Source organism: Rutilus rutilus, assembly GCF_951802725.1.
Source record: "Rutilus rutilus genome assembly, chromosome: 12".
NCBI lineage: Eukaryota > Metazoa > Chordata > Actinopteri > Cypriniformes > Leuciscidae > Rutilus > Rutilus rutilus.
The window spans coordinates 4104669-4119122 of record NC_140217.1 but is presented as its reverse complement, the minus strand read 5'-3'; the positions used below and the strand labels follow the sequence as shown (position 1 = coordinate 4119122).

General features: G+C 38.4%; 1 protein-coding gene across 5 annotated transcripts in view; it reads right to left on the bottom strand.

The window, feature by feature from the left end:
* ptprfa (protein tyrosine phosphatase receptor type Fa) overlaps positions 1 to 14454 on the bottom strand; it is a 232051-nt gene that overhangs the window by 14694 nt on the left and 202903 nt on the right. For 3 of the 5 annotated variants that reach the window (XM_084425208.1, XM_084425210.1, XM_084425211.1), the window contains 6 exons: positions 12380 to 12537; positions 11663 to 11674; positions 11334 to 11446; positions 7106 to 7138; positions 6447 to 6544; positions 34 to 157 (listed from right to left, as the gene is read on the bottom strand). In XM_084425208.1, coding sequence (XP_084281334.1) covers positions 34 to 157; positions 6447 to 6544; positions 7106 to 7138; positions 11334 to 11446; positions 11663 to 11674; positions 12380 to 12537 — 538 coding nt within the window. The remainder of the gene's footprint in view (positions 1 to 33; positions 158 to 6446; positions 6545 to 7105; positions 7139 to 11333; positions 11447 to 11662; positions 11675 to 12379; positions 12538 to 14454) is intronic. The other 2 variants (XM_084425212.1, XM_084425209.1) reach the window with 2 other exon arrangements.

Sequence of the window (14454 nt, the reverse complement as noted above, 5' to 3'; positions counted from 1 at the left end):
CGTCATTGCTGAATCTCTCTTTATGGTACTTACCATCAACAGGAGTCAGCACGACCCTGGAGTGATCGTACGCGATGACGTTTGCGTAGCGGTTCTTGGGCTTGTTGACCTCTAGGTTGGAGTTCTCCCAGGTGAACTGCTGGCCAGGGTCGATAGACTGCAGGACAGGGGGACGAAACATGAGCAGTTAGTATGAGTTAGTTAGAAATCTAGACCATCACTCCCATTTACCTATTCACCCATTGCACAATTTAATCCTTCCTTCTGAGAGATCTCCCTCTTCTGTTTCGATTATTTATCGGTATCTTCTTGAGCATTCATACAAACCTTTATCTATTACAACTGTTTGGGCCAAGGATCTAAATGAAGATGTGCACGGTTTATTTTCGGATCAGGTATGGAGGATGTTTAAGCTGTCTTCAAAGAACCCCAATCATCAAATGATACACTGGAAATGACTACATAGGGTTTACTTGCCTCCTATGAAACGTTTCTATATGAATCTATCCTCCTCTCCCAAGTGTAATCTTTGTTCTCAAGGATCTCTAGGCACGTACTTGCACTTCTTTTGGGACTGTCCCTCTCTCTCACCTTTTTGGACCCAGCTCTCACAGGACTTATCATATCTGTTGGACACTGATATTTGTTTGACCTCACGTCATTTTTTCTTGAACGATTTTAGGGACCTTACCTTATCCATTCAACAAAGATATTTACTGTTAACCGCTCTCACAGCGGCAAAAAAAAGTGTTAGTTAACCGCTGGAATCCTCCTCACACAATGGACAGACGAACATGGACAGTGTCTTTGCTGGACATTATATCAATGGAACTCTCAACTTCTCGTATGCATGGATCCAATGTTAAGACGGTGAATTTATGGCATTTATGGCTGCTTTTGATTTTGTGTCAACTTTTTTAACATCTATATCATTTTTTTTTTTTTTTTTGGGTCTACATTCTATGTTTGTATTTTATTTTTATTTTCTTGAAGTCTACCAGGGGTGGGTTCTAGATTCGTATAGTTGCTTTTTGCTTTGTATTTTTGTTTTTTCTTGACTTTAAAAAAGATAACTCAATAAACAGTTGTTAACAAAAAAAAAGAAAAAGAAATCTAGACCATCAGCATTGAGAGAGAAAATGAAAAAAAAGAACCTCACTTCTAATGTTATGCGATTGGTTGAGCCGAACGATGACACGTTGACTCATGAAAACCTGTTTTATTGTAACATAACTTATTCAGGATATTCAATGAGAAAAGATATAGGGAATCAGTGTAACAATTTAACAGGGAAGTACATAAGACAGGTGACTAGATGGAAGAGCTTTAAAAATAAGCGGGTTTGGCGTCATCAGCTAAAACAAGGAACATTGGAGCAAGTTTCACTTCATTTTGATGAAAGTTTGCAAATGCATGGAATAAGGAGCACCAATGGCTACGTTTACATGCAACCATATAATCAGTTAGTAATCGGATTGACGGCTCAATCGGACTGAAAAGCCTTCATGTAAACACCTTAATCGATCCGATTGAGCTCGATCCGAATGAAATTTCGATCCGATTGAAAGAGGTGGTTTATTCCTTTTCTAATCCGATCGAGAGGACATGTGAACACTTGATCGGATTGAAAACCGAAACTGAAAGGGCTGCGCATGTGCAATGACGTTGAAATAGCGTAATGACGTATGATGCGCTGAACGAGCTGTTCTTCCTGTTGAATAAAGTGTCATATAAATGTCATATATGATCACTGTGTCTGTGAAGTGGAGCAGGACAACGTCCCACCAGTCCTTGTTCTTTCCGATTCTCATCCACAGACGCATTTTTACTGCGTGATAAATATAAGCAGCACAGCAAAACGGTTTATAAGCTCATTGTCTCACAATTATGACCTGGGGTCTCATTTATAAAGCGTGCGTACACACAAAACGGGGCTGGAAACGTACGTACGCCAGTTCCCACGCAAAGGTTGTGATCTATAAAAAACAAACTTGACGGGAGAATGTTCACACCTTTAAGCAAACTTTAAGCCGTGCGTACGCACATTCTGGAGACAAAGGGAATTGGCGACACCGATGGTGAGCTGGAGTTAAGTGTCTTTTTGGTCACTTTTAGACAGAAAATCTAAAGAAAATTAAACATATACAGAAAGATAATACAAATATAATTTCACTCACCAAGCCTGTCACTTGAAGCAAGTATCCACCCCTTCTTAAATGTCCGCGCCAGCGAGCGCTTTGGGCCGTTTAGTGAAACTGACGCAAATAACAGTTTAAATAAATAAAATAATGATTTAAACTATGTTTTACCTCTGATATAAACATTTAGATTAAATATGCCATTCAAATTAATGGAGTTAAACACTTAAACATGAAATACTGAGAAGTTACAACATTTTTATATTCAAATTCAGTCAATAGAAATATTTGTTGTGGATGCGATGCTTTTGAACACTTTTCCTGTGGCGTGCTGTTTTAATGTTTTAACCACAGAGATAATTGCTTATCATGATAATACCAGATTGTCTGAGAAAAGTTTCGTGCAAATAATGCCCAAGGCCTATCTGTTTCCATTAAAAATATAAATCAATTAAAAATACAATTCGGCCAGTGGAAAAGAGTGAGGAAAACTTTCTCTGAAATGTATTTTACACTATTTGATTTATGTATTCAAAAACAAGGCAAGGATAGGCAACTACATGATTTTTATTAATATAATGTGTCTTGTACCGTTAAACGTTATCACGTGGATGAATAATCATATGCAAATGATATGCAGATGAGGATCTGCATAGTAAAACTAGGCGCTGTAAGCTTCATAAATGGTTATTTTGGGGAGGAGACGCATGTGCGCACAATCTTCCGCTGACTGGGATTTATAAAGTGAATACGAACGGTTTTATAAGTCTGAATATTTCTTTGCATACGCCATTTTTGGCTTTCGGGCGCACGTACACTTTTAGTAAGGTTCCTACGCACAGTTTTATAAATGAGACCCCAGGAATGGATAAATATGAAGTCTGCTGTTTAAAACAAATAAAGAACCAATGTAGGAGAATAGTTATTATGTGCAAACAGCGGGGAAAAAACCTATTCCCATTTGAAGCTCGTGACAAATAAACGCACCCATCAACCTGATCACATGTTTAGCGTTCATGTAAACACTACGTTCGGATTCATCAATCGGAATGAATTCAGTTCGATTGAAACAAAAGTTGTGCATGTAAATGTAGCCATTTAATCATTCATAATAAGACCCGGGTCAATTCAGATTTCATGATGACTGTGAAACACCAGGAACTGAACTTCTGTTTTCACCTGCAGTGCAAAATCTAGCAGATGCACCACAACCCTGCAACTCTCCACCTCGACCTGCCCATCGTTTCCAGCCGGAACCGCCTAATCCTGCCCTGCTGTTACCATAGTGATGAGACACGGGGTCAGCCTGGTGAGGTTTAGACTGTTCTCTAGTCTCTCTGCATCACATTACTGGAGCTCTGAGAAGATCCTGCACTTCAGTTATTACGGACAAAGCATATCAACCACGTGAAGTATACGCTTACGTTCGATTTTTTGGTAACACTTTATAATGATAACGCATTAAATAATAATGAGCAACACATTTGTTAAAGTATTTAGTTCAATGTTAGGTCACGTTAGCTCAGGCTCATTATGCAATATTAACAGATACAACTTTTGATTTGAATCATGTATTAGTAAATGTTGAAATTAAAATTAACAAATAATTTTATCACCGTGAGTTCATGTTAACTAACATAGTTGAGTAATGTTAACAAATGAAAACTTATTGTAAAGTGTTACCCATTTTAAATTGAAAAGAAAATCTATTTTGCTCACCAGCACAATTTTATCAGTAAAAAACAGTAATATTGTGAAATATTATTTCAATTGAAAATAACAGTTTTCTATGAGAGTATAGTAAACTGTAATTTATTCCTGTGATCACGTCCCATTGGGCATTGACATGTACGGGTCATTCGAAGTGCAATTTGGTATTTTTTTTTAAATGTATATGAAATGAAGAGAAAAATGAGGCCGATATTCTGTTATAACAGATGAATTATGAAGAACTGTCATATTGCTGGTGATTTCCAGCTTACACTGTCTAACAGCACACTATGTTTTATGCATTAGTTTGTGTTTGTGGCTGTGTGTGTTTGTTGATGTGCAGGGATGATTTCACACCTTAACATTGTGTGCTAACCTGACATAATAAGATTTCCAATGAGCAATTTGCTTGTCCACACTAAACACAACACAACCAATCAGAAGAGTGTGTGACGATCTATGTCTGTTTGTGTGCTCTCTCGACATGCTATACAGCATAAACTTATATTTATATGTAAGAAAACTCAGTCCAACTGTATATCAGGTCTCATGAGCAATTCAAAAGCAGGCTCGAGAACAAACTTTTAAACAGAAGTGTATATCAAATAAAATGCATGTCGAACTCGATGAGGACATTCTTTCACATATCACTTTCTTTTTATTTACCTACAGGTATATCACATTCTCTCCATCTTTGTACACAATTCCCTCCCCATTAGACAGTCTTTATCTGTTTATCCTGTTAGCTTCTTTTGTACTGGAGTTTAATGTGAGTCGTTTGGCGTTTGATTAGATCAGTGTTGCTCCCTCAGTATTTGATGTCTATATTAAGGTGTTGATTGTTTAAGTACTCAGAAGAGCCGCTCACCGTATAATAACAACTCAAGCAGGCAGAAGAGTCCTGCCCCTTCCCCCAAACACACACACACACACACACACACACACACACACACACACACACACACACACACACACACACACACACACACACACACACACACACACACACACACACACACACACACACACACACACACACACACACACAGCAGGATTAGCTGTCTAATAAAACAGGTGACTCTCACTACACTCCTAATAGAGTCGTTTCCCAGCTTTAATTTCAAGCTCTGGCGATCTGGGTACTGCCTTAGATGCTGATGTGACTGTGTGTGTGTGTGTGTGTGTGTGTGTGTGTGTGTGTGTGTGTGTGAGGGCTGGTGTGTGTATGCACGTGTGAGTTGTAGTCTTCTGTAGATGCATGAGTTTATAGTGCTATTTCAGCACATTTAAGCAATGCACAGCAGTACTTGCTATACATGAGATGTTCATGGTCATAATCTTTCTGAAATTGTAAAGTGAACATGTTTAGCTGTTTGTCTGTGATGGAGTAGTCACAGTATCAGACAGACCGCCCACAGGTCTGATCCATTCAGGTCTTATTGGCCAGCTTTACCCAACAACCGAGAGTTAGGGTGCATCAGTCCGCTAAAAAAAGACACATTTCCTGGATGTTTTTCAGGTTAGTGGCCATTTCTGTAGTGTTTTATGTACAGACAGTGATGTGTCCAAGTGTTCGTTTATTGCGGTAACACTTTAGTTTAGGGTCCAAATCTCACTATTAAATAGTTGCTTATAATAAATCTCACCCAATACCTAAACTTAACAACTACCTTACTAATTATTAATAAGCAGTAATTAGAAGTTTATTGAGGTTATTAAAATCATAGTTAATAATGAGAATTGGACCCTAATTTAAAGTATGACTAACTATTTTGATGGATTATTCCAAAGACTTTATACAAAGACGGTACATTCATACTTATGAATGGGAAAAAGAGCAACAGGCAATATGGCGGAATAAGTCCCGCCTTCTAAATAAAAGAGCCAATCGGCAATTGGTAAAGTCATTGAGTCACTGCAGCTGCCGTTTATGGGACAGTTCATGTCAGATTTGGTTGCTGATTTGAAATATGTTATTTAAGTGTGAGTGTGGAAGGCAGTTTGTGAGATTTCAGGATATAGGACTTGGTCTTGGATGCCCGAAAAAGCTGCCCGGAGGCGTTGCAAATATGGCCGCAGAGCGAACAGACTTTCGTAACATTATAAATGTAATGTGTCCTTGTTGAATAATAGCATCAATTTCTTTACAAAAAATACAAAAACTTTTAAAAGGTAAGTGCTATGATTGGCACAATTAAATTCATGCGTCTGCAGAACTGTTTTTTGAGCGCGTATAGGGAGCAATAAACAGCTCTGAGACGAATCTGATTCAAATGTACAGACACAATAAATCGACCACAATCATCACGTCCTCACTGTTAGTGGAAACCTGCATCTAAAACTACTTCACGCTTCTCTTCCGTGTCCCGTCCTACAATTTAAATCATGCAGATGTAGGTCAGTGTTTTCCAGCTGCACAAGTAATCCATAATGGATGCGTTCAGCTCCTCGCATTTGTCCTGATTTATCACAGCAGACCATTTTTATGTAAATTTCTGAAGCAATTATCCCTCGGTGGCTTTAACAGAAGGTAGAGAGTGAGGATGATTCTCCTCAAGGTTGCTCAGATCTCATCTGACGTGACTTGGGACGAGTTACCTCATATTCCTGAGAGAAGCGTAGGCCGTCGTTGGCTTTCAGCCGCTCGATGTGGTCAGCCAAAGCACAGACTGAAACTGAAGGATGTTCCCGCATTCCTGCAGGGAAAAAAAAGAAAGGATGAACTAATAGCAGAGATTTCTATTGGCTTGCTCTGTTTTGCTTGGCTGAACTGTGGGGAACAAACACACTTTGGTTCATACAGTTTTTAGGCACTTGGAAGATGAGCAAACGGGCACACATGGAAACAACCCAAAGCATGAGAGAAATAGTAGGCAAAGGAGAAAGCTTGTAGCACCATGCCATGTGCTAAGGCTAGCGGCAGTGACGTAAGCAGTGAACGGACATGCTCATTGGCTGACATATGAACTACATCCGGGTCAATAGCAAGGTGGCGTAAGCTGTCCTGTACAATCAAAATGGCATGTAAATGACATCCGCATTAAGGACTACAACCTGAGCACACATTAAAAACACGGAGTGTTTTCCCGTGTTTGAGACGGACGGCCTGTTGAGAGGACGTGAGAGACGGGACGCTTTAACTGAGAGCAGCCAGTGGTGGAGGAGGGGGTGTGACTTTGGACTTGATGGACAGGTGGGAGGAGCATTTAAAATGAAGGAAGTGAAAGTTCACACAGGAATGAAAGAGCAAAACTAACTTGAAGTGCTGGTGCAGCTGAAGGCACTGGAACCTGCAGAAAGAAGATGAGGAGGGACTGTGATATATGCCAGTGACAGAAGAGAGAGGAAGAGACGAGAGGAGGCGAGCAGAAGACGTGAAATGGCTTCCCTTACATATTTAAGTGTATATGTGCAGATTTAGTGTAAATAATATAGGGTGAGGCATTATAAAAAGCTGGCTGAGAAAACACTGGTTAATATTATTGTTTCCCATCCCATGCAATTTGGTTTTAAAAAGTAAGTAAGTACACTGCTATTCAAAAGTTTTGGATAGTTAAGATTTTTTAATGGTTTTGTTGCTCACCAAGGCTACATATTTTGATAAAAAATAGAGTAAAAAACGGTAACCTTCAACATTATTATCATTTAAAATAACTGTTTTCTATTTGAAATGTAAAAATGTCATTACTCCAGTCTTCAGTGCCGCATGATCCTTCAAGAAATCATTCTAATATGATGATTTGCTGCTCAAGAAACATTATAAATGTATAAATGTGTTGAAAAAAGTTGTTTTTCAGGATTATTTGATTGATTGAAAAACGTATTTGAAAAATATTTTGTAACATTATAAATGTCTTTACTATCACCTTTGATCAATTGAATGCATTTTTGATGAATTAAATTAAAAAAAAAATCTTACTAACCCTTACTATTCATGATATGATCAATAATGATTTTATGTCATCCTATAGAGGACTCTCTGGACTTTTATAGGAGCAGCTGATCCTCTCTGGGCCACAACAACCTTCCAAAGAAAGAATAAAAGCTCTGCAACCTCGCGTCTGAAAGGCTCGGTCTTCCTTTAGTTCATATTAAAACTCTTGGTTCAGAAATCAAGGACTGTTTGGATTTCAGCATGTCAACACAACAGAAGTTACCTTGTGTATCACTGTTAAAGCACAGACCAAAGTATGAGCGTGGTTTTGCATGTCAAGCATATCTTATCGAACAGTTTGCCTGAAACGTCAAACATGTAGCTACACAACAAACACTCTTTATCTCTGAGGTAAGCCATTTTTACATTTTCAAAGTGTCCTAAAGCTTTTTGAAACACAAAGGCTGAACTTTCACAAGTAAATAAACAACAACACTAGTAGCCTGGTTCCTCATTTGGAGATTCGCAAGCGAGGGAAATCAATGTTCATGGCAGGGAAGTAGACGTGAATATTTCTCCAGTTTTGCCGTGAGAAAGATTGTGCATCAGTCAAGCGTGCGCTTGCAGCCCAACAATCTGACATAAGAACATGAGTCACTTTGCAACTGAAGCAAAAGCAGATCCTTATTGAAGTCAGCAAAATGTCTGAGCATTCGGAAATTTCCCCTGAGAGAGAGAAGGTGAGAGAGAGAGAGAGAGAGAGAAAAAAAAGAAAAAACGGAAAGAGACAGTGCAAAATATGGATGGGAGGAAAGGAGAACGAATCATCCTGCTTAATTTTTCCATCAAGTTCAAAGCTCAGTCTGAACCCAATGAAGTAATATGTGTTGTGTGTGTTTGAGATTAGCTGGCAGGTTCTGCTCCTCGTGTGTGTGTGTGTGTGTCCTTCACCTGACAGTGCGGTTCTGTGAATAATGTTTTGTCTTCACACCGCAGCTCCAGCTGAACCTCACATCCATAAATCCAGGGAGCAATTCTGTCTCTCTTTCTGAGGTCTACATCCAAACAACCCCAAACTGATTCGTTTTGAAAAGAAACTTTAGCTCTGTTGCAAAACCAAGAGAGCATTTTAAAGGTGGATAGTATCATGATGCTGCTTTCCAACCTGGCTTTGAGGCAGTATCGCATGCATTCTTGGAGGATTTCATAAGAAAATGTCCATGATAGTACAGTCAGTACAAAAAAGTATGAATAAAATAATTCTTATAATATTTTTGATTTAATTCTATTTTACCCAATTGTTTGCTTTATGGAGTATGTTAGCTTAGAATTCGGCTGACAAGAAACTCTACACTGTAAACTTTTTTTTTTTTTTTTTTTACAGAAAAAGACTATAAACTGCAAGTTACCTAACCATATAGAGTATTAAAAAAAACTATTACGTTGCATTATATATAATTTGACAGTAAAATACTGTAAAAATTATGGGTTTTGCAAGTAAAAGTTTTGCTACAATTAAGGTAAGACATTACAGGTAAATAGGGGAACATTTTTAACTAGCAGATATCACCATGAAACTTTCCCAGCTGATTACCTACATTAAGATGTTAAGTTTTCTGTAATTTAATGTTTAAATATGCAAATCAGGCAATATCTAATCAAATATGCACTCATTTGCATATATTTAAAAAAAACGATACCTGAGTATTGGATAAAGCCAGGTTAAAAATTATTTTTTCATTGTGTTCACAATATTAGATGGGAAAAAAATTACAGAGGGATTTATGGATATCTACTTTTGTTATCCTGTAAATCAGAAAATACTGTCAATAGCCTTAAAAAAAATGATTTTCTCCATGTTTTTTGGAATAAAATGTTATATAAATCAGGCTAGGAATAATATATTTACAAATCCCTCTGTAAATGTCTTCATAATATAACTAGGTACAAGTCTGGAAAGTTTGGTGTATATAGGTGCTACTGAAGTGGAGATTTCGGACTTGGAGTATGAGAGAAAAGTCATTTTGAGAAAACGGGCTTTAAAGATTTATCATCAGCCAATGAGATTGCGCATTCAGCCCTATTACTTTCACGATTGGTTGCTGATAAAAAGGAAATGACCATATTTGGATCCGACAGGATTGTACACAAGAGAGAGAGCTTCCTAACGGCGCTTCTGATGACAGGCTGCCGGCAGCGATCGCGGAGCAGCACGTTGATTAAGAACGCCAACTTTTGGTGAATTTATGGGAAATCTACAGACGCAAACAGACAAAGTGTAATAAAATAAAGACCTAAATGTTTATTTTGGACTTTTTTTCAACACAAGTCTGAAAGAAGACATGTTATTGAAGACAAATATCCAAAAATCTCAAAATTGACCATAAAAAAAAAAAACGCTGTTTTTGCCTGCCGTGTCTCGCCTTAAAGAAAAAGAAATTATAAAGAAGTCCCTGCATGACACAGGACATATGATTATACTTTATTTAAATACTTTTGTTTCATTTAATTTTTGTTATCGGTAATGCACAGGTGTCACGATTTGGTCTCATCTTGGTCACGTTTCATGTCTTTAGGCTTGTTCGACTTCATGCAGCTCTGGGCAGACCGATCGGCGGCTGACTTGAAGCAGAGCAGAAATTTTGTCTGACTTGATACAGCGCCGACGCCACGTGACTGTGACGTGTGCCATCAAAGTTCCGCGAGAGCGATTGGAGAGTAGCCGGAGAACTCAGCCAGCGCAGCTTCTCAAGAGCGGCTGCACGAGGGCTGATGACGACACAGCCGTTCCACGATTGGCCGGATTCACCGCATGACAACGGTCACGTGTGTTTCGTGTTTATTCGAACACCTTTAGTTCCTCTAAAGCTCACAAATCAGTTTTTTATAACAGTAAACACTCTTTCATGTAGTTGCAATGTTATATTGTGTCATGTTTATCAAATTAAAAAACGTAGACTCCACTTCATTAATAGTAGCTTATGTTGAACTTTATTCTTGTTCAAACAGATGCTGTATGAAGCAGTACATAAAGTACTTAATGAAAATGTCTCTGAAACATCTGTGTATTATTTGGCAAATATTGAATTTATTTCACTTCAGCTGTGGTAAAGTATGCAAACACCACGTGAGCGGTCACTACGGGAACCAGAAAGTGTCCGACTTCACGTCTCCGTTTGCAGCTCCTCCCATGTTTGCCATGTGTTTTGTTAAGTATTGTTTCCTGTAGACCACTGGTTCTATGTCTGTCTGTCTATGTCTATGTCTAGTTTTCATGCCACGCCATGTTTTTGTTTCATGGTGTATCACCTGTATTATTATTAAAATGTACAGGTTATCAGTACATTTTAAGGTACAAAGTACATTTTTGGTAAAAATGCAGGTACCAATTTGCCTTCCTGTAATACTGGAAACATTTTCACTGTTGTTTTACTGTGAATTTAACAGGATATTTAGTGTATATATTATTTGTGAGTCACGTAAAGTATCTTAGCTGCTAGCTGCTCTGTTTTCAAGAATGACCACTCAGTTGGCATGGCATTTTTGTGTTTGTAAATGTGATGAGCTGTTTGTAACTCACAGCCTCCCTCATTATGAGTGTGGTGACGTACCTTGTGTCTGGTAGTTGAGCCTCCTCATTTCCACCGGGTCAGAGGAATGGGCCAGTAAGTGATCTTTAACTCCAGCTGAGTGCTCATCTTTAGCCGAGGGCGAGGAGCGCTTCCTGTGCAGCCAGGAAATGACATCAAACATGAGCGTACAAACACACAGCGATCAGGTGGAGGTGTAAATATGCAAGATATTTCCTGTGTGTTAGTATCTGTTAGGAGAACATCAGCACTAATCTGAGCTCAATTAAACCCTCCGATTGCATCTCATGAAAACGACAAACACAAACAAGAGTTTATTATCGGATCAAAGAGAGCCGCTCGATACCCACCTCTCCTGTTTGCTGCATCCCGCCGAAAGAGATGGAAAAGAAGAGGGGAGAAAAGAGAAAATGTCACAGGAAGAAAACGGCACAGACGGTGTGTGTGTGTAGGGTGAATTTGTCAGAAATGTGGAAATGCCATTGCTACTAATGAGCTCCGATTCTAGCTGACATTTGCAAAATGAGTTTTCTTTTCACTCAATAGACACATAACTTGAACCCTGGGCATTTGATTCTCTTGTTGTTCAATAAGACTGAATGAATTTGACTATAATTGAGAAGAGTGGTACTTTATATCTGTAGCCATTATCAGATTTTTGGCAGGTGTGCTCTTATGACTTTTTTATTGTGTGAGGGAAAATATCATTTCTGCAGTCTAGTTCAAAAAGTAAATGACTATTATTTAATCATTAAAGTTCAGTTGATGTATCCAGCAAAAGAGAGTCCTAAAAAACACTGTTAAACTGCTGACTATCACACTGAAATAAGGTTTCTTGAATCTCGATTTTCTACTCTAACAGTGAGTCAGCAATGTCTCTGAGAGAGACCGACTATTTATACCCGACAGTTCAGTAAACTCACTGTGTTTGCAACGCACAGCGAAAAAGAAAATATGGTCACTTAAGCAGAATGTGAAAAATACGCTTCTCCATGATCTCAGTGCAGGATGACTGATTGCATTTTTCTTGGAAAAGCACCAGTAAAGTAATTGCACTTGTTCCGCACCTCTTGAAGAGCAGGATGGCGATGACGATGATGATGATGAGGACGACGGCCAGCACTGGTCCCATCACCCACAGCATCTCTGGGTCCTCAACGTGACGGGACATCCCGCTGTGGAGCTTCACCATCATGGGATCAGAGTAAGGACTCACCGTGAACATCTTATGATACAGAAAGAAAGAAGGAGGAGGAGAAAGCAAAATAATTACTCAAAAGATCAAAAGTTTATTCTTTATTATGACTATTTTCCACATTTCAGAATAATAGTAAAGTCATCAAAACTATGAAATGACACAAATAAAAGTTTTTTTTGCAATTATGCAAATTAAATCAGAGATTTCCATTTTTTTGATAGCTAAATCTCTTTAACCTAAAATATTCACTTGCAGCACCCCAGAGATTTTAATTTAATATTTCAATAATTTAAAAACACATTTGGATGTTCATGGTTCTCTGATGACATGCAGGTAAACAAACAATATATTTATCTTTTTTAGCAAGTGTTTTAAGTAAATGATTTTAATATTTAATTAATTGCTATATTTTAACTCACGAATCCCAGTTTAAATGAATGAATTTAATGAATTTACTTTAATTTAACTCATCAAATCTAAGCATATATAAAGTATAAATGTCCATGTAATTATACATGTCTATTAAACTAATTTCAAACATTCAAGCATATGCTTTTAGATCAAAAGATAATACTTAATATGCCACTATGAAAACAGGCTGATGGATGTTACCTGATAGAGATCAAGCAAAAATATTGTAATTGTGATTTTGTTTTTGGTGTTGCTGTAATCTATGTCATGTCCTATACACATATAAAGGCTAAATTTGGTATGTTTTTCAGCTTTAGGAGCGGAGAGGTACATCAACACTAGGGGCCCTATCTTGCACCCAGCGCAATTGACTTTGTACACCGACGCATGTTTCATTCCTATTTTGCACCCGTGCAAAGCGCGCTTTTCCCTCCACAGAAGCACGTCGCTAAACTAGGGAATGAACTTGCGCTCTCTGGGCGGTTCAGCGCAAAAAAGGAGGCGTGTTTTGGCGCAAACGTTCCCTGGTGCTATTTTACTGTTCCATAAAACAATTGCGCCACTGGCCAGAAAAAACCTAGTCTAAAGTCAGTGATGCGTTGCGCGTTGTTCATTATGCTATTTTAAGGGCGCATGCTTGACCATAATGTATAGAGTGCACAAACGCTCATACACTGTGATTCTCTAATCTACACAGAAGCAGCAGTTTTCATTTTTGCAAATCATATTATTACAAACGATAGATAGATAGATAGATAGATAGATAGATAGATAGATAGATAGATAGATAGATAGATAGATAGATAGATATATAGATAGATAATTTATTATAAATATAATAATTTATTATAAAAGCATACATCTAGCTTACACATTTACCACATTATTATATGCCTGTTTAGCCGAAGCTAATTTGGGTGTGTTTCTCCCATCCCCAATGTCACTTCTCTCTCTTTTACGGCCCTGACGAGAGCGTTGCTCTCCTCGGCTGTGAACCGCTCTTGACGCGCGCCTGGCAAATCCGCCGTTATAATAGCAATACGCCAAGGAAAAAGTGCGTCTGCTCTTAAAGGGAATGTGAGATGATGCTCTGATTGGTTTATTTCACGTTACGCCCAAACCACACCTATGAATAATGAAGCTACTTCAGACCAACCCCTTTTAGATTTGCGCCCGGCGCAAGAGTCATTTATCCCGCCGGGAAAATAGCAACAGCGCCGAGACCCGCCCACAAAGTTACTTGCGCTTTGCGCTTTGACACTTGCGTTTCAGATCGTTAAAATAGGGCCCTAGGTGCGTTTCCATTACAGATTTGTGCAAAACGTTTTTTTTCTAAATGTTGACAAAAAACTATTGACGGCGTTTCCATTAATCGATGTTATGCGACTAAAACTTCTTCTTGCGATAAGTAAATCCAAAAACCATGGCAACGGACGTTGGTAGGTTTATGTACTATATCCCGGCCACTGCACTAGCCATTATTATTAATCGAAGGAGATGTGTGTGTTTTCCAAGCATTAATGTAAGGAAAGA